Here is a 19771-nt window from a genome sequence, read left to right as displayed (position 1 = left end):
GCAGCCCATGGAGTGCAGCAGCACCTCGCCCGTGGCCCCGTCGGTCGGCAGCCCGGCCAGCTGTCCGCCCTTCCGATCTTCGGACCTTCGCTTACCACCGACACCACGGGTTGGACGGGGCGCCGGACTTTGCGCGCGACGTCACGCAACCCCGGACCAAAACTCCTCAGCTTGGTGTGCAGCCCAGCACCCGGGCCAACTCATCATTCACCCAGCCACGGCCGAGTCGGTCAACGAATTGCCGTCGGGAATTTGTCTCTTATTTTTAGACCTTTTGTCCCTTATCTCTGCCTCGGAGGGAGGTGGAGGCAGGTTCTCTGGATGCTTTCAAGAGAGAGCTAGATAGGGCTTAAAGATAGCGGAGTCAGGGGATATGGGGAGAAGGCAGGAACGGGGTACTGATTGTGGATGATCAGCCATGATCACATTGAATGGCGGTGCTGGCTTGAAGGCCTACTCCTGCACCTATTGTCTATTGTCTATTGGGAGTGAGGAAGTTGGCAACCCGAGTTGGGACCCTTCTTCAGACTGGGCCAAATGCTCAAATTCTGCTCCTAGATCTTAAGAGCTTCTGATTGTATTGATATATCCGATGCGGTGTATCTGCTAATACGGTGTTCAAGAAGGAACTGCAGATGCTGGAAAAATCGAAGGCGGACAAAAGTGCTGGAGAAACTCAGTGGGTGCAGCAGCATCTATGGAGCGAAGGAAATAGGCGACGTTTCGGGTCGAGACGCCGATACGGTGAACCTGATGTGATCAGTTCGGATGGCGATGGCGTTGACTGTACCTCAGCACACGTGACCACAACAATAGTCTATCCTGGGACACAGGACCTCGTGGCGTCATCAGTGGCGCGCCGGAAGCGGAGAGGCGAGCCCCACTCTCCTCCTCCCTAGCAACGGGCGCTCGGAACGCGACGTCACACAGCGGGTACGGCGACTCATTTCCGGCGCGGTTGCCGCGGCAACGGGGCTGAAGCATCAACACCGATAGACGGGCCGCGGGGGGAGGAGTGGAGTGGAGACAACAAACACATGTGGTCGCAGGTCAGTGGCGAATCCCCACCGCACTCACCCTTGTTAAAGTCAAACATCCTTTGGTTAAACGTAGACAAGTGAAGCAGGGAGGCGGGGACGGTGACGGTGACGGTGACGGGCGTCGCCATGGTGACGGGGCTGTTGTGGAGCCTGAAGCCGCTGCTGCTGCCGCCGGCGGGGAGATCGCGGTCCCGGTCCCGGTCCCGGGCCGCCGTCAGCAGCAAGTCCTGCTCCTTGCTCGGTGGGTGGCGGGTGGCGGGGGGGGGTCGAGGCGCGGAGCTGGTGGTTGGGAGCCGCGGGTCGCCGGTCCGCAGACGTGGTCCTCCAGACTCCTGGTCCTCCAGACTCCTGGTCCTCCAGACTCCTGGTCCTCCAGACTCCTGGTCCTCCAGACCTCCAGACACCTGGTCCTCCAGACCCCTGGTCCTCCAGACCTCCAGACGCCCGGTCCTCCAGACTCCTGGTCCTCCAGACGTGGTTCTCCAGAACTCCAGATTCCTGGTCCTCTAGGCTTCCAGAAGTGGTCCTCCAGACCTCCAGACGTGATCCTCCGGACTCCTGGTCGTCCAGATCTCCAGACCCTCGGTCCTCCAGACCTCCGGACTCCTGGTCCTCCAGACTGCCAGTCCTACAGACCTCCAGACGCCCGGTCCTCCAGACTCCTGGTCCTCCAGACTCCTGGTCCTCCAGACGTGGTCCTCCAGACCTCCAGACTCCTGGTCCTCCAGACCTCCAGACTCCTGGTCCTCCAGACCTCCAGTCTCCTGGTCCTCCAGACTCCTGGTCCTCCAGACGTGGTCCTCCAGACCTCCAGTCTTCTGGTCCTCCAGACCTCCAGACGCCCGGTCCTCCAGACTCCTGGTCCTCCAGACTCCTGGTCCTCCAGACGTGGTTCTCCAGAACTCCAGACTCCTGGTCCTCCAGACCTCCAGACCCCCGGCCCTCCAGACCTCCAGACGTGATCCTCCGGACTCCTGGTCTTCCAGATCTCCAGACCCCTGGTCCTCCAGACTCCTGGTCCTCCAGACCTCTAGACCCGTGGTCCTCCAGACTCCCGGTCCTCCAGACCTCCAGACTCCCGGACCTCCAGACCTCCAGACGTGGTCCTCCAAACCTCCAGACTCCTGGTCCTCCAGATGTGGTCCTCCAGACCTCCAGACACCCGATCCTCCAGACCTATTGACTTGATCCTCTAGACCTCCAGACGTGGTCCTCCAGACCTCTAGACTCCTGGCCCTCCAGACCCCCAGTCCTCCAGACCTCCAGACTGCTAATTACTATTGTCTTTCTACTAACTGTCCCCAGGACAACCCCAAAACAAAAGCTTTTCACTGTACCTCAGTACACGTGACAATAAACTAAACAGAACTGTTCATAGTAGTTCTATGTTATCTCACTTCCTCAGGCAGGGACAGACACTATTAAATGGTGGAGTTGACTTAATGGGCCGAATGGCCCCATTCTTATTCCCTTATCATGTATCTATACACTAATAGCTCGATTGTAATCATGTATTGTCTTTCTGCTGACCGGTTAGCACCAACAAACAGCTTTTCACGGTACATCGGTGCTAAACTGAACTGAACTGAACTAGAACTTAAGAAAAGAATTACCCCTTACATCTGTTTTAAATTTTTCCTCTCACAACTCAAAAGCTATGTCCTCTACACATTGACATTTCCACCCAGGAAAAAAGGTTCTGATTGTCTACCCTCTCTTAATTTTCACAAACTTCTATCTTCCTCAACCGTCGACGCTCCAGATAAAACAATTGAAGTTTGTTCAACATCGCTAATACCTTCTAATCCTAGCAGCATTCTGGTTAACATGCACCCTCTCCAAAGGCTCCGCATCCTTCCTGTAATGGGGGAGAACAAAACTATACAAACCACTCCAAATGTGAAGGAGCCATAGTTTTACAAATCACCTGACCTCTGAAAGTAAGCACACCAGTCGCCTCCTTCTACTTGTAACCTGGAACGGGGTACTGATTGGGGATGATCAGCCATGATCATATTGAATGGCGGTGCTGGCTGAAAGGGCCGAATGGCCTCCTCCTGCACCTATTTTCTAAGTTTCTATGTTTACTTGCGTTGAACATTGCATTTCACTGCACGTTCGGGTGCAAGTGACAAATTAAATTGACTTTGGCTGACTTTGCCACTTTCAGGGAGTTATGGACATGGAGCCCAAGATCCCTCTGTACATCAATGCTGTTAAGCAACGGTCTTGCCATTAACTGTATACTTTACCTTTACCACCTCCCAAAGAGCAACACCTCACACTTGCTCAAATTAAATTCCATCTTCGAGTTCTCAAGCTGCCTCGGCAAGGCCAGCAACATAATCAAGGACGAGTCGCACCGCGGACACGTCCTCATCTCCTCTCTCCCATCGGACAAAAGGTACAGAAGTGTGAAAATGCACACCTCCAGGTTCAGGGACAGTTTCTTCCCAGCTGTTATCAGGCAACTGAACCATCCTGCCACAATCAGAGAGTGGTCCTGACCTCCTACCCACCTCATTGCAAACTCTCGGACTATCTTTAATCGGACTTTACTGGATTTTACCTTGCACTAAATGTTATTCACGTTATTCCCTTATCCTGTGTCTGTACACTGTGGACGGCTCGATTGTAATCATGTCTTGTCTGTCCACTGACTGGTTAGCACGCAACAAAAGCTTTTTACTGTACCTCAAGACGCGTGACAATAAACTAAACTCAACTCAACCTCACATTTGCTCAAATTAAATTCCATCTTCTACATCTCTGCGCATATCTGTAACTAATTTAAATCCCACTGTATCCTATGACAGCCTTCCTCACAGTCCGCGGCCACCTATTTTTGTGTTGTCCATAAATTCCCTTTCAATAGAAAAATAAATCCTGGATGAGTCTCACTGAGGCAGGGGTGCTATGATCTCTCTCTCCCACTCCATCGTAGAATAATTTTCTTGGATTCACTAAAATGGACACAAAGTGCTGGAGTAACACAGTGGGCCAGGCAGCATCTCTGGAGAACATGGATAGGTGATGTTTCGAGTTGAGAGCCTTCTTTATACTGAGAGTCAAGAGAGGGGGAGAATAGAGATATTATAAAAGCTTTTCACTGTACCTCAGTACACGTGACAATAAACTAAACTGAAGGGGGAAACTGTAGATAGACACAAAATGCTGGAGTAACTCAGCGGGGCAGGCAGCATCTCTGGAGAGAAGGAATGGGTGGCGTTTCGGGTCGACGCCCTTCCTCAGACTAGAGATATGGAAGGTAAGGTGTGAAAACGACAGATCAAAACAGGCGATGGTCAAGGTTCATTGTTAGCTGAGAGGAAGGTGACAACGAGCCATATGATCAGTAAAATTAATCAGGAGGGCAGTGAAACTTGTCAGAGAACTAGGGTGGGGGAGGGACGGAGAGAGTGGGAAAGCAAGGGTTACTTCAAGTTGGAGACATCAATATTCATATGTTGGGATGTAGGCTGCCCAAACGAAATATGAGGACGGGTCTCGACCCGAAATGTCACCCATTCCTTCTCTCCAGAGATGCTGTCTGTCCCGCTGATTTACTCCAGCATTTTGTGTCCATCTTCAGTGTAAAGTTCCTTGTCTTTCCGCTGACTGGATAGCATGCAACAAAAGCACTGTATAGCACTGTAAAAGCACTGTATAGCCCCTCCTTTAGATAGGACTGTACCTCGGTACACGTGTCCATAAACTAAATTAACTGCTGATAGACACAAAAAGCTGGAGTAACTCAGCGGGACAGGCAGCATCTCAGGAGAGAATGAATGGGTGACGCTTCGGGTCGATTGACCCGAAACGTCACCCAATTCCTTCTGTCCTGAGATGCGGCCTGTCTCGCTGAGTTACTCCAGCTTTTTGTGTCTATCTTTGGTTTAAACCAGCATCTGCAGTTCCTTCCTAAACTGACTACAGATTTTAAGGAATTGCTTGCCAAAGCTAACTTTCCATTGACAATCCCGTACAGGTAAACGGCAACAAACATGTCCAAGAAGAAAAAAGGACGCGCTGAAGCCAAGGCCAAGCCTGTGGGGATGCAAGAGGAGGTGCTGTCCAACACCACGGACCGAATCGTCACCCTGCAAAACGAGTGAGACCCCGGCCTTTGAGAATGGGCTGGTGAGGGGCAGTGGGTTAGCGAGAGCATGGGGGGGAAGTGTGGGGTGAGGACGTAGCTAGGGTTGCCTACTGTCCCGTATTAGAACGGGACGGGACATCCCGTTCTAAGAGAGAGTACAGAGGAGATTTACTAGAATGTTGCCTGGGTTTCAGCACCTAAGTCACAGAGAAAGGTTAAAAAAGTTAGGTCTTTATTCTTTGGAGCACAGAAGGTTAAGGGGGGACTTGATAGAGGTCTTTAAAATTATGAGAGGGATAGACAGAGTTGACGAGGATAAGCTTTTTCCATTGAGAGTAGGGAAGAGTCAAATAAGAGGACATGATTTGAGAATTAAGGGACAAAAGTTTAGAGGTAACATGAGGGGGAACTTCTTCACTCAGAGAGTGGTAGCTGTGTGGAATGAGCTTCCAGTGGACGTGGTGGAGGCAGGTTTGGTTTTATCATTAAAAAATAAATTGGACAGGTATATGGATGGGAAAGGAACGGAGGGTTATGGTCTGAGTGCAGGTAGATGGGACTAGGTGAGAGTAAGTGTTCGGCACGGACTAGAAGGGCCGAGATGGCCTGTTTCCGTGCTGTAATTGTTATATGGTTATATTAGGCTAAATTGGTTTGTCCCATACGGGACCACCCTTGTCCCGTGTTTGACTGCTACTACTCGGGTCGATGGGACTGTCGGGTCGGAACCCGTATTTTGGGCTAAATTGGTTGTCCCATACAGGACCGCTCTTGCCCGTGGCCCCGTCGGTCGGCGGCCCAGCCAGCTGTCCGACCTTCGGACCTTCGCTTGCTGCCGACACCACCACCACCCCTCCTTCTCATGGCCGATCATCGGCTCGTGAATTGGATGGGGTGGTGGACATGGCGTGCAGCAGAACACAAAGCCCAACCGGCGGGCCAGCTGAGGAGTTTTGACCCGGGCCACGTGACGTCGCGCGCGACATCGCGCGGGCCAAAAGTCCTCAGCTGGCCCGCTGGCTGGGCTTTGTGTGCAGTCCAACACCCGGGCCAACTCATCATTCACCCAGCCACGGCCGAGTCGGTCAACGAATTGCCGTCGGGAATTTGTCCCTTATTTTGTCTAGTCCATATCCCTCTAAACCTTTGCTATCCAGGCACCTGTCCAAATGCCTTTTAAATGCTGTTATTATTGTACCTTCCTCGACTACCTCCTCAGGCACTTTGTTCCATATACTCACCACCCTCTGAGTGAAAATATTACCCCTCCTTTAGACTTTAGAGATGCAGTGTGAAAACAGTCTCTTCGGCCCACCGAATCCGAGACAACGGGCAAACTCCGTACAAACAGCACTCGAGGTCAGGTTTGAACTCTGGTCTCTGGCGCTGTGAGGCAGCAACTCTACCGCTGTGCCACCGTGCTCATCAGAGTGTTACATAGTACCTCAGTTAGCTTGTTGTGGTGTTGTTCCCACGGCTGCTGGTGGTAAATGAGCAGTGGTTGCGGTGAAACTGGTTCATACCTACAGTATACTGGGAACATGGTAATCTCCCCCTAGAGGGAGCTTCACTCTGTGTCTAACCCGTGCCGTCCCTGCCCTGGTAGTGTGTGATGGGACAGTGTAAGGTCACGAGGCCATTCGGCCCATCAAGCCTACTCCACCATGCAATCATGACTGATCTATCTCTCCTTTCTAACCCCATTCTCCTGCCTTCTCTCCATATCCTCTGACATCCGTGCTAATCAAGAAGGGAGGGAGGTCGGCACAAAACGCTGGGGTAACTCAGCGGGTGAGGCAGCATCTCTGTAGAGAAGGAATGGGTGACGGTTCGGGTCGAGACCCTTCTTCAGACTGATGTTGGGGAGGGGGGGCGGAGCAAAGGTAGAAAGCAGGTGGAGACAGTAGGACTAGAAACATAGAAAATAGGTGCAGGAATAGGCCATTCGGCCCTTCGAGCCTGCACCGCCATTCAATATGATCATGGCTGATCATCCAACTCAGTGTCCTGCACCTGCCTTCTCTCCATACCCCCTGATCCCTTTAGCCACAAGGGCCACATCTAACTCCCTCTTAAATATAGCCAATGAACTGACCTCAACTACCTTCTGTGGCAGAGAATTCCACAGATTCACCACTCTCTGTGTGAAAAATATTTTTCTCATCTCGGTCCTAAAAGATTTCCCCTTTATCCTTAAACTGTGACCCCTTGTTCCGGATTTCCACAACATTGGGAACAATCTTCCTGCATCTAGCCTGTCCAACCCCTTAAGAATTTTGTAACTTTCTATAAGATCCCCCCTCAATCTTCTAAATTCTAGCGAGTACAAGCCGAGTCTATCCAGTCTTTCTTCATATGAAAGTCCTGACATCCCAGGAATCAGTCTGGTGAACCTTCTCTATACTCCCTCTATGGCAAGAATGTCTTTCCTCAGATTAGGAGACCAAAACTGTACGCAATTAGTGGGAGAACTGTACACGACTAGTGGGAGAACTGGGAAGGAGAGGGAAATCAAGGGCTATCTGAAGTTAGAAAAGTCAACGTTCATACCACTGGGGTGTAAACTACCCAAATGAAATATGAGGCGCTGTTCCTCCAATTTGCGCTGGGCCAAAGGGAAGGAGCTTCATTCTCTGGTTAAGACCGAGAACTAGGGGGGAGCCAGTGGGGGAGGACGGAGAAGGGATGAGTACTTTTTGTAACTTTATCGGTGCCTTTGTGGCCACCCTTTTGTGTACTTTGTACGTGAAAGCAAAGAATTTCACGGTACCTAGCTAGGTACAAGTGACAATAAAGTATCATCATTATTATCCCCCATTTGCCCACGTTTGACCCAAACCCCTCTAAACTTAAAATGTTGATGGCGTTTGTTTTTATTTTGAAAGGTTCGATGAGATCGTCACAGAACTTAAGCAGCTGAAGTTGAAGATTTATCAGCTGTATCCTTTACTGGCCTCTCTGAAACCAATGTTACTGCCGTGGTTCACTACAGATTACCGCCGGACAAAACTAAACCCATTTATCCCCTCGCCTGCCAACCTAGCATCAGTCCAATACTTGCAGTTTAGACTTCAGACTTCAGAGATACAGTGCGGAAACAATCCCTTCGTCTCACCTAGTCCGCGCCGACCAGCGATCCCCTCTCACTAGCACTATCCTATACACACTGACAATTTACAATTTTACCAAAGCCAATTAACCTACAAACCTGCGCATCTTTTGAAAATGGAGAAAACCCACGCAGGTCACGGGGGGGGGGGGAACGTACAAACTCCGTACAGACAGCACCCGTAGTCAGGATCGAACCCGGTTCTCCGGCGCTGTGAGGCAGCAACTCTATCTCTGCGCTACCGTGCCTGAAGATTCCTGTGTCTTCATAGCCATGTCAGATACTGAAGTCAAGTCGACTGTATGGGTCAGTGAGGTGCAGGTACAATGACAATCTTGCTTGCAGCAGCATCACAGGCGCAGAGACTCTTAAGACGACACACAAAAACAAATGACACATGAATTACACATTCAGTAACATTTCTAAATGAAAGACGACTGCAAAAAGACGTGATAAACAATCGGGATAAAAGTGCTGCCTGGATGAAGTGGTTTCAGCTACAGGGAGAGAGAGTGGTTGGATAGACTTGATTTGTTTTCTCTGGAACGTCGCAGGTTGAGGGGAGACCAGCTAGAAGTATGCAAAACTGTGACAGGCATAGATAGGTTAGACAATCAAAACCTTTTTCCCAGGGTGGAATGTCCAACACTGGAGGGCATAGCTATAATAGACAATAGGTGCAGGAGTAGGCCATTTGAGCCAGCACCCCCATTCAATGTGATCATAGCTGATCATCCCCAATCAGTACCCCGTTCCTGCCTTCTCCCCACATCCCCTGACTCCGCTATCTTTAACAGCCTTCTTGAAAGCATCCAGAGAACCTGCCTCCACCGCCCTCTGAGGCAGAGAATTCCACAGACTCACCACTCTCTGTGAGAAAAAGTGTTTCCCCGTCTCCGTTCTAAATGGCTTACTTCTTATTCTTAAACTGTGTGGCCCCTGGTTCTGGACTCCCCCAACATCGGGAATAAGGTGAGAAGTTTAATGGAGATGTGCGGGGGAAGTTGTTTTTACACAGAGGGTGGTGGGGGCCTGGAACGCATGGCCTAATTCTGCTCCTAGAAGTTTTGAATTTATGCTCTGCACAGTCATGGTCATACAGCATGGAAACAGGCTCTTTGGCCCAACTTGCCCATGCCGGCCATCATCTACACTAGTCCCACCTGCCTGCGTTTGGCCCATATCCCTCTGAACCTGTTCTATCCATTAACCTGTCTAAATGAATGAATGAATAAGTTTATGAATCAATGAAATTTTCTTAAACATCCAAGTTCAGGAACAGCTTCTTCCCTCCACCCATCCATCCATCCACCCATCCATCCACCCCACCCACCCACCGACCCACCCACCCACCCAACCCACCCATCCATCCATCCACCCCACCCACCCACCCACCCATCCACCCCACCCACCCATCCACCCCACCCACCCATCCATCCATCCATTCATCCATCCATCCACCCATCCACCCCACCCATCCACCCCACCCACCCATCCATCCATCCATCCACCCCACCCACCCACCCATCCACCCCACCCACCCATCCAGCCCACCCACCCACCCATCCACCCCACCCATCCATCCATCCATCCATCCACCCAATCACCCACCCATCCATCCACCCACCCACCCACTTCCTGTCTGTGCTGTATATTGATTTTAGAAAAAAACCCTACCATATATCGCTGTGATTTTTGGCCATCTTACTCACAGTCCTCCACTGAGCAGGCCCCGAGGATTTTTCCCATCGTTGAAAAATAAAAAAGTTATTAGTGTTTAAAAAACCTTGAGATCCTCTCGCCTGTCAATCACCGCGATGATTGGGGGGGGGGGGGGGGGGGGGGGGGTTCAGGACTAAAAAAAACCCAGATGCCTGAACATGACTCAGTCACTCTGCAAGATCGCGAGGGAGAGGCCACGATTCTCATTCTAGGCTGTGAATCAACTGAACTGCGAGTCTGCAATGTACTTGCAATAAATGATTTGTTAGCCCTTAATGAAAATGAAATGAGTTGTTTGGCCTGCCCTGTGCTTGGAAATGAAATGAAAATGCAATGAGCTGTTTGGCTTGGCCTGCCCTGTGCTTGAAATTGCAATGGCAATGTAAGTGAAGTGAAAATGCAATCAGCTGTTTGGCCTGCCCTATGCTTGAAACTGCAATGGCAATGGAAGTGAGATGAAAATACAATGAGCTGTTCGGCCTGCCCTGTGCTTGAAACTGCAATGACAATGGAAGTGAACTGAAAATGCAATCAGCTGTTTGGCCTGCCCTGTGCTTGAAACTGTAATGGCAATGGAAGTGAAATGAAAATGCAATGAGCTGTTTGGCCTGCCCTGTGCTTGAAACGCCAATGGCAATGGAAGTGAAATGAAAATGCAATCAGCTGTTTGGCTTGGCCTGCCCTGTGCTTGAAATTGCAATGGCAATGGAAGTGAAGTGAAAATGCAATCAGCTGTTTGGCTTGGCCTGCCCTATGCTTGAAACTGCAATGGCAATGGAAGTGAAGTGAAAATGTAATCAGCTGTTTGGCTTGGCCTGCCCTGTGCTTGAAACTGCAATGGCAATGGAAGTGAAACAGGGCTGCCAACTCTCACGCTTTGAGCGTGAGACTCACGCCCTCAAGCAAACTCTCACGCCCTCACGCTGATCAGAAATTTCTCACGCTCAGTGGTGAGAAATTTTGTGATCAACGAAAATTTCAAAACTCGGATAAACTGCATGGTCCGCGGGTGTTGGAGAGCAGGGGCTGCGGGAGGGATGGGAGCAGAACCAGCAGCGGGAACAGATGCGGGGAGCCGGGACTTGTGAATGTTTGCGGCGCTGTCGAGTGTTTGCGGGGCTGACACTGCAGCTCTGGCCATGGAGCACTCGGACAGTGCAAGAGTCCCGGGCTGCGGAGCCGTCGGAAGAGTCGCGCCGCTGCCGCGAGAGTCTCTGTGCCGAAGGGACAGACTCTCAAAGGGAGGTGCAGAGAGAGAGGGGGGAAGGAGACAGGGAGACAGTGGGGGGAGAGAGAGGGGAGAGACAGAGGGGGCGTGAATGGAGAGAGAGAAGAGGGAGAGGGGGGAGAGAGAGGTAGGGGAGAGAGAGGGGGAAGAGTGAGGTGGGAGAGGGGGGAAGAGAGAGAAGGAAGAGAGAGAGGGGTGAGAGGGAAGAAAGAGGGAAGAGAGAGGGGGTGGAGAGGGAGGAGAGAGTAGGAGAGAATGGGAGAGAGAGGGGGAAGAGAGAGGGGTGGTAAAAGAGAGAGAGAGGGGGAAAGAGAGAGAGATGGGGGCAAAGAGAAAGAGGAGATAGAGACAGAGGAGAAAGAGAGAGGGGAGAGAGCCAGGGGGAGAGTGAGGTGGGAGGAAGAAATGGGGGAGAGGGAGAGAGAGATGAGAGAGAGAAGGGGGGAAGAGAGAGAGGTGAGAGGAGAGACAGAGAGAGAGGGGAGAGTGTGTAGAGAGGGAGATAGAGGGAGAGATGGAGAGGGAGGGAGAAAGAGAGAGGGGGGGAGAGAGAGGGAGAGAGAGAGAAGAGGAAGAGAGGGAGAGAGAGAATAGGGGGAGAGAGAAGAAGGGGGGCGAGAGAGAGAGGGGGGAGGAGAGTTAGGGGAAAGAGAGAGGAGAGGGGGGGAGGGAGAGGAGAGGGGTGAGGGGGAGAGTGAGGTGGGAGGGAGAGAGGGGGAAGAGAGAGAGGGAGAGGGGGAGAGAGAGGGGAAGAGGAGAGAGAGGGGGGAGAGAGGGGGGAGAGAGAAGAGAGGAAGTGGAGAGAGTGAGGGGTGAGACGGGAGAGGAGAGAGAGGAGAGGGGAGAGAGAGAGGGGGAGAGAGAGGGGGGTTGAGAGGAGAGAGCGGAAGAGAGGGGGAGAGAGAATGGAGAGAGAGAGGGATGAGAGTGAGGTGGGAGGGAGAGAGAGGGGAGAGAAAGAGAGGTGGAGAGAGGAGAAAGAGGGGGAGGAGAGGGAGAGGGGGATAGAGAGGCAGGGCTGCCAACTCCCATGCATTGAGCGTGAGAATCACGCATTTCACCAAATTCTCACGCTGATCACAAATTTCTCTCGCTCTGTTGTGAGAAATTCTGTGATCAACGAAAATTTCAAAACTCATATCAACTGCATGGGCCGCGGGTGTTGGAAGCGGAAGCAGTGGCGGGGACAGATGCGGACGGGGAGCGGGGCTGGCGAGTGTTTTCCGGGCTGGCGAGTCGCTCACTGCAGCTCCGGCCAAGGAGCAGCCTCAGTGCAAGAGTCCCGGGCCGTCGGAGGCGTCGAAGCGTTGCGCCGCTGCCGTGAGAGTCTCTGTGCCGAATTCGCCCAGGTGACTGGCATGGATCAGGTTGCGGCTCGATGCATCCTGGAGGACAACCAGTGGCTGCTGGAAGTAAGTACCAAGCACTGGGTAGATACGGTGGAAGATTGTGGACTTCAAATGGGGGTGGTTGGTGAAAGCACCCTGCTTGCCTGCTAGATTTTCACTTACTGTAACTGCAGGAAAAATGTTCCCTATGTTGGGGGCGCTCAGAACCATGGGTCACAGTTTAAGAATAAAGGGGGGGCCAGTTAGGACTGAGATGAGAACAAACTTTCTTCACGCAGAGTTGTGAATCTGTGGAATTATCTGCCACAGAAGGCAGTGCAGGCCAATTCACTGGATGTTTTCAAGAGAGAGTTACATTTAGTTCTTGGGGCTAACGACATCAAGGGATATGGGGAAAAAACAGTAAAGAGTTACTGATTTTAGATGACTAGCCATGATCATATTGAATGGCAGTGCTGGCTCGAAGGGCCGATGGCCTATTCCTGCACCTATTTTCTATGTTTCTATGCTTGAGTATATGGCAATAAAACTCGATCACTTGATTTTGAAGCATTCATGCATGGTGGAGGTATAATGTAGTCATAGAGTAATACAGTGTGAAAACAGGCCCTTCGGCGCAACTTGCCCACACCCGCCAACATGTCCCAGCTACACTACCTGCTTTTGGTCCATACCTCCAAACCTGCCCTATCCATGTATCAGTCTAAATTTTTCTTAAATGTTGGGATGGTCCCTGGCTCAACTACCTCCTCTAGCAGCTTGTTCCATACACCCATCACCCTTTGTGTGGATAAAGTTACCCCTTAAAAAGTTACCTCTTAAAAATACTTCATACAAAAAACATTGAAATCATACTTCTACAATGCACTAAAACATGATTTTAATACATCAAATTTCAAAAAGTTCCTACCCTGGGAGGGGGGACACCCTTCTTCCACACCCTCTCCCCACTCGGTTGCTCCACTCCCTCACCGGGTACCCCCAAGGCCAGTGATCAGTGATCGCACAGCCTCCCCCCTTTCAAAAACGCTCCAATCCAATTTAAAGCATATATATTGCATTCAAGTGTAAGTTAAAAGACTCGCTACGGTATGCACCATATTGCACAATTTCAAGCTGAAAAATGCAAATGTTCCATACCAATGGGAGGGGGACACCCCCCACCCCCCCCCCCCCCCCCCCGGAGGAACCAACGAGAGAGCAGGCTATTTTAGACTGGGTATTGAGTAATGAGGAAGGGTTAGTTAGCAGTCTTGTTGTACGTGCCCCCTTGGGCAAGAGTGACCATAATATGGTTGAGTTCTTCATTAGGATGGAGAGTGACATTGTTAATTCAGAAACAATGGTTCTGAACTTAAAGAAAGGTAACTTTGAGGGTATGAGACGTGAATTGGCCAAGATTGACTGGCAATTAATTCTAAAAGGGTTGACGGTGGATATGCAATGGAAGACATTTAAAGACTGCATGGATGAACTACAAAAATTGTTCATCCCAGTTTGGCAAAAGAATAAATCAGGGAAGGTAGTGCATCCGTGGATAACAAGGGAAATCAGGGATAGTATCAAAGCGAAGGATGATGCGTACAAATTAGCCAGAAAAAGCAGCATACCGGAGGACTGGGAGAAATTCAGAGACCAGCAGAGGAGGACAAAGGGCTTAATTAGGAAAGGAAAAATAGATTATGAAAGAAAACTGGCAGGGAACATAAAAACTGACTGCAAAAGTTTTTATAGATATGTGAAAAGAAAGAGATTAGTTAAAACAAATGTAGGTCCCTTGCAGTCAGAAACGGGTGAGTTGATCATGGGGAACAAGGATATGGCGGACCAATTGAATAACTACTTTGGTTCCGTCTTCACTAAGGAAGACATAAATAATCTGCCGGAAATAGCAGGGGACCGGAGGAATTGAGTGAAATCCAGGTTAGCCGGGAAGTGGTGTTGGGTAAATTAAATGGATTAAAGGCCGATAAATCCCCAGGGCCAGATAGGCTGCATCCCAGAGTACTTAAGGAAGTAGCTCCAGAAATAGTGGATGCATTAGTAATAATCTTTCAAAACTCTTTAGATTCTGGAGTAGTTCCTGAGGATTGGCGGGTAGCAAACGTAACCCCACTTTTTAAGAAGGGAGGGAGAGAGAAAACGGGGAATTACAGACCAGTTAGTCTAACATCGGTAGTGGGGAAACTGCTAGAGTCAGTTATTAAAGATGGGTATGACTTGGATAGGCTGGGTGAGTGGGCAAATGTTTGGCAGATGCAGTATAATGTGGATAAATGTGAGGTTATCCATTTTGGTGGCAAAAACAGGAAAGCAGACTATTATCTAAATGGTGGCCGACTAGGAAAAGGGGAGATGCAGCGAGACCTGGGTGTCATGGTACACCAGTCATTGAAAGTGGGCATGCAGGTGCAGCAGGCAGTGAAGAAAGCGAATGGTATGTTAGCTTTCATAGCAAAAGGATTTGAGTATAGGAGCAGGGAGGTTCTACTGCAGTTGTACAGGGTCTTGGTGAGACCACACCTGGAGTATTGCGTACAGTTTTGGTCTCCAAATCTGAGGAAGGACATTATTGCCATAGAGGGAGTGCAGAGAAGGTTCACCAGACTGATTCCTGGGATGTCAGGACTGTCTTATGAAGAAAGACTGGATAGACTTGGTTTATACTCTCTAGAATTTAGGAGATTGAGAGGGGATCTTATAGAAACTTACAAAATTCTTAAGGGGTTGGACAGGCTAGATGCAGGAAGATTGCTCCCGATGTTGGGGAAGTCCAGGACAAGGGGTCACAGCTTAAGGATAAGGGGGAAATCCTTTAAAACCGAGATGAGAAGAACTTTTTTCACACAGAGAGTGGTGAATCTCTGGAACTCCCTGCCACAGAGGGTAGTCGAGGCCAGTTCATTGGCTATATTTAAGAGGGAGTTAGATGTGGCCCTTGTGGCTAAGGGGATCAGAGGGTATGGAGAGAAGGCAGGTACGGGATACTGAGTTGGATGATCAGCCATGATCATATTGAATGGCGGTGCAGGCTCGAAGGGCCGAATGGCCTACTCCTGCACCTAATTTCTATGTTTCTATGTTTCTATACTCCCTCGGGCTTGGTCTCTCGCAATTTCTCACTCCCAACTCTCACCCAATGTTGGCAGCCCTGAGTGAAATGAAAATGCAATGAGCTGTTCGGCCTGCCCTGTGCTTGAAACTGCAATGGCAATGGAAGTGAAATGAAAATGCAATGAGCTGTTTGGCCTGCCCTGTGCTCGAAACGCCAATGGCAATGGAAATAAAATGAAAATGCAATGAGCTATTCGGCCTGTCCTGTGCTTGAAACTAAAATGGAAATGGAAATAAAATGAAAATGCAAAGAGCTGTTTGGCCTGCCCTGTGCTTGAAATGAAATGGAAATGAAATGTTTGGCCTGCCTTAAACAACTAATTTTGGCGCACATGGCCCCTATTAATTGAGATACGTCCCATTTGCCCAAAATGCCCATATTAACCCAGGAGGAGAATTTTGGCCCAAAAGGCCCGTGCCAGGCTAGGAAAAGTCCAGAAAAAGTGTCTTTCACTGACATTTCACTCAGATTTTTTTAAATAACTCCTTTGGCCCATCAGCCTTGTACTAGCCCAGGAGGAGTCCCTTCGGCCCATCAGTAAGTATTCCCCCTGCAAGTATTAAACCTCACCCCAGTATTTTTCTCCCTCCCTTCATTGGCTCCCTGTGAGATCCAGGCCAGGATAGACTTTCCTCCTTCATTGCTGTGATTTGCAGAAAAAGATGAAAAATATTTAAAATTGATTCTCCACCCTCTCCCCCTTCACTCTAACAGAGTCTCTCACCTGTTTAGGACAGAATTTTTGGCAGTTTCTGAGCTGCCAGCCCACCAGGCCTGAGTGACTGAGCTGCCAGCCCACCAGGCCTGAGTGACTGAGCTGCCAGCCCAAGAATCCATTCGGCAACAAAATGTCCATACTAGCCCTCTGGAAACATGTCCCTTCGGCCCACAACACCCATACGAGCGCTCCAGAGAGCCCCCCCCCCCCCCCCCCCCCACTGGCCACCAATATTGGAATTGGTGGAGACGTGGAATATTGCGTTGGGGGACCAGCCGTCCCGTGTGAACATGGGACCCAACGGGTCCCACTTAGTCTAGTAGACTATTATTCTTATTATTGCACTGTTATTGTTTGTTTTTATGTGTATGTATGTGTGTGTGTGTGTGTGTGTATATATGTATATATATGTGTATGTGGGAGTGTATATGTGAGTACGTGTATATATACACATACTGACCTTTTTTTTCTCATTAATTATAGTTTACAGTGCACTGTGTTCACATATTCTGTTGTGCTGCTGCAAGTATGAATTTCATTGTTCTATCTGGGTCACACGGCAATAAAACACTCTTGACTAATCCCTGCCTCAACTACCTCCTCTGGCAGCTCGTTCCATACACCTACTACCATTTTTGTGTGAAAAAGTCACCCCTCAGATTCCTATTAAATCTTTTTTAATAGGAACTCTTCCTGTGCTGTCCTGTTCAATTTTCTAGGATCAAGTGCAAGCAGCGTTCAACATTGTGTTCGGCACAAACATTGTGGGCCGAAGGGCCTGTTCCTGCGCTGTACTGTTCTATACACATGTGTGCTGCACTATGTACACTTCATGTATTCAAGAGAGAGTTATATTTAGCTCTTAGGGCCAACGGAATAAGGTGATATGGGGAGAAAGCAGGAACGGGGACTGATTGTGGATGATCAGCCATGATCATATTGAGTGGCGGTGCTGGCTCGAGGGGCCGATTGTCCCACTCCTGCAACTATATTCTATGTTTCTATGCCCCATGTTCTATGACTTTCTTTAGCGGCGGTATCCCAGGCGGCATGAGAATGAGTTCCTGGAGAAAGAAGCGCAGCAGACCCGGCTGGAGACGGTACGTACGGGGCCGCGGGCATTGCTCGGGGATGCGGGCACAGCTCGGGGACACGGGCACAGTTCGGGGACACGGGCAGACCTGGGGACGCGGGCACAGCTCGGGGACACGGGTAGCTATTTCATAACGAGGATTTCAGTATAGGAGTAAAGAGGTTCTCCTGCAGTTGTATAGGGCTCTGGTGAGACCACATCTGGAGTATTGTGTACAGTTTTGGTCTCCTAATTTGAGGAAGGACATCCTTGTGATTGAGGCAGTGCAGCGTAGGTTCACAAGATTGATCCCTGGGATGGCGGGACTGTCATATGAGGAAAGATTGAACAGTAGGCTTGCATTCACTGGGGTTTAGAAGGATGAGGGGTAAATCTTATAGAAACATATAAAATTCTAAAAGGACTGGACAAGCTAGATGCAGGAAAAATGTTCCTAATGTTGGGCAAGTCCAGAACCAGGGGCCACAGTCTTAGAATAAAGGGGAAGCCATTTAAGACTGAGGTGAGAAAAAAAGTTTTCACCCAGAGAGTTGTGAATTTATGGAATTCCCTGCCACAGAGGGCAGTGGAGGCCAAGTCACTGGATGGATTTAAGAGAGAGTTAGATAGAGCTCTAGGGGCTAGTGGAGTCAAGGGATATGGGGAGAAGGCAGGCACGGGTTATTGATGGGGGCGATCAGCCATGATCACAATGAATGGCGGTGCTGGCTCGAAGGGCCGAATGGCCTCCTCCTGCACCTATTTTCTATGTTTCTATGTAGACCTGGGGATGCGGGCACAGCTTAGGGACACGGGTAGAGAGGGGGGAGGGGACTGGAGGAACGAGAGGAGATTGTTTAGTTTAATTTATTGTCACGTGTACTGAGGTACAGTGAAAAGCATCTGTTGCGTGCTAACCAGTCAGCGGAAAGACAATCCATGAATACCACCAAGCCATTCACAGTGTTCAGATACATGATTAGGGAATAACATTCAGTGCGAGGTAAAGCCAGTAAAGTCCGATCTACGATAGTCACCACTGAGGTAGATAGTAGTTCAGGACAGGATGTGCTGCCACTCTTCATCTCTGCAATGCACAACTGGGCGGCACGGTGGGTTTCCTCTGGGTGCTCTGGTTTCCCCCCACATCTCAAAGACGTACGGATTTGTTGGTTAATTGTCCCTAGTGTGATAAATAGTGGGATGACAAAGGTGTGATTCTGTAGAACAAGTGTGAACAGGTAGACAAAAATGCTGGAGAAACTCAGCGGGTGAGGCAGCATTTACGGAGTGAAGGAATAGGTGACGTTTCGGGTCGAGACTGAAGAAGGGTCTCAACCCGAAACGTCTCCTGTTTCCTTCTCTCCATAGATGCTGCCTCACCCACTGAGTTTCTCCAGCATTTTTGTCTCCCTTCCATTTTTCCAGCATCTGCAGTTCTTTCTTAAACATAGTGTGAACAGGTGATCGATGATCAGCCTGGACCCGTGGGCCGAAGGGCCTGATTCCATGCTGTATCCTCATACTAAACTGAACAGTGGAGGCTGAGGGGCGATAATAGAGAGACTAAATCATGAAGGGAATAGTTAAGGTGGATAGTCACAGGGGGAACGTACCAACAACACCCGTAGTCAGGTCAACAAACTCCACTGCCATGCCACCGTGCCACCACAGTTCTGCTGACTCAAACCCTTCCACTTACACCTCTGAGACCAACCGTAACCCCAGCCAGGATCTCAGCCAGGCCTCCTTGGCCTCAGAGCTCAGAAGTTCACAAGTTCTAGAACTTGATTCATTCGGCCCATAAAGTCTACTGGGCCATTCAACCATGGCTGATATATCTTTCCCTCTCAACCCCATTCTCCTGCCTTCTCCCCATACCCCCTAACACCCGCTCGTATGAAGAATCTATCAATCTCTGCCTTAGATTGGCTTCCACAGCCGTCTGTGGCAAAGAGTTCCACAGATTCACCACCCTCTGGCTATAGAAATTCCTCTTCATCTCCTTTCTAAAGGTACTTCCTTTTTGGTCTCCAAATTTGAGGAAGGACATTCTTGCTATTGAGCGAGTGCAGCCTAGGTTCACGAGGTTAATTCCCGGGGTGGCGGGACTGTCATATGTGGATAGAATGGAGTGGCTGGGCTTGTGTACTTTGGAATTTAGAAGGATGAGAGGAGATCTTATTGAAACATGTAAGAATATTAAGGGATTGGACACAGAAAACATGTTCCCGATGTTGGGAGAGTCCAGAACCAGCGGCCATTTAAAATGGAGATGAGGAAAAACGTTTTCACCCAGAAAGTTGTGAATCTGTGGAA

At 49.8% G+C, this 19771-nt stretch overlaps 2 protein-coding genes across 3 annotated transcripts in view; one reads left to right on the top strand and one right to left on the bottom strand.

Annotated features, from left to right (window-relative positions):
- LOC116987603 (protein O-GlcNAcase-like) overlaps positions 1 to 1168 on the bottom strand; it is a 55351-nt gene extending 54183 nt beyond the window's left edge. The window contains exon 1 of the mRNA XM_033043818.1: positions 1078 to 1168. Within this exon, the coding sequence (XP_032899709.1) occupies positions 1078 to 1168 (91 nt within the window). The remainder of the gene's footprint in view (positions 1 to 1077) is intronic.
- Positions 958 to 19771, top strand: part of LOC116982555 (tropomyosin-1, isoforms 33/34-like) — a 37023-nt gene continuing 18209 nt past the window's right edge. Inside the window, exons 1-4 of one of the 2 annotated variants that reach the window (XM_033035830.1) lie at positions 958 to 1049; positions 5029 to 5151; positions 8025 to 8078; positions 17426 to 17480. In XM_033035830.1, coding sequence (XP_032891721.1) covers positions 5045 to 5151; positions 8025 to 8078; positions 17426 to 17480 — 216 coding nt within the window. In that variant the 5' untranslated portion in view covers positions 958 to 1049; positions 5029 to 5044. Of the gene's footprint in view, positions 1050 to 2862; positions 2981 to 5028; positions 5152 to 8024; positions 8079 to 17425; positions 17481 to 19771 lie in introns of those variants that run through there. The other variant, XM_033035824.1, reaches the window with a different exon arrangement.

The sequence above is a fragment of the Amblyraja radiata genome, chromosome 1 (genome assembly GCF_010909765.2).
Source record: "Amblyraja radiata isolate CabotCenter1 chromosome 1, sAmbRad1.1.pri, whole genome shotgun sequence".
Lineage (NCBI taxonomy): Eukaryota > Metazoa > Chordata > Chondrichthyes > Rajiformes > Rajidae > Amblyraja > Amblyraja radiata.
This window is presented reverse-complemented; position numbering and strand designations above follow the sequence as displayed.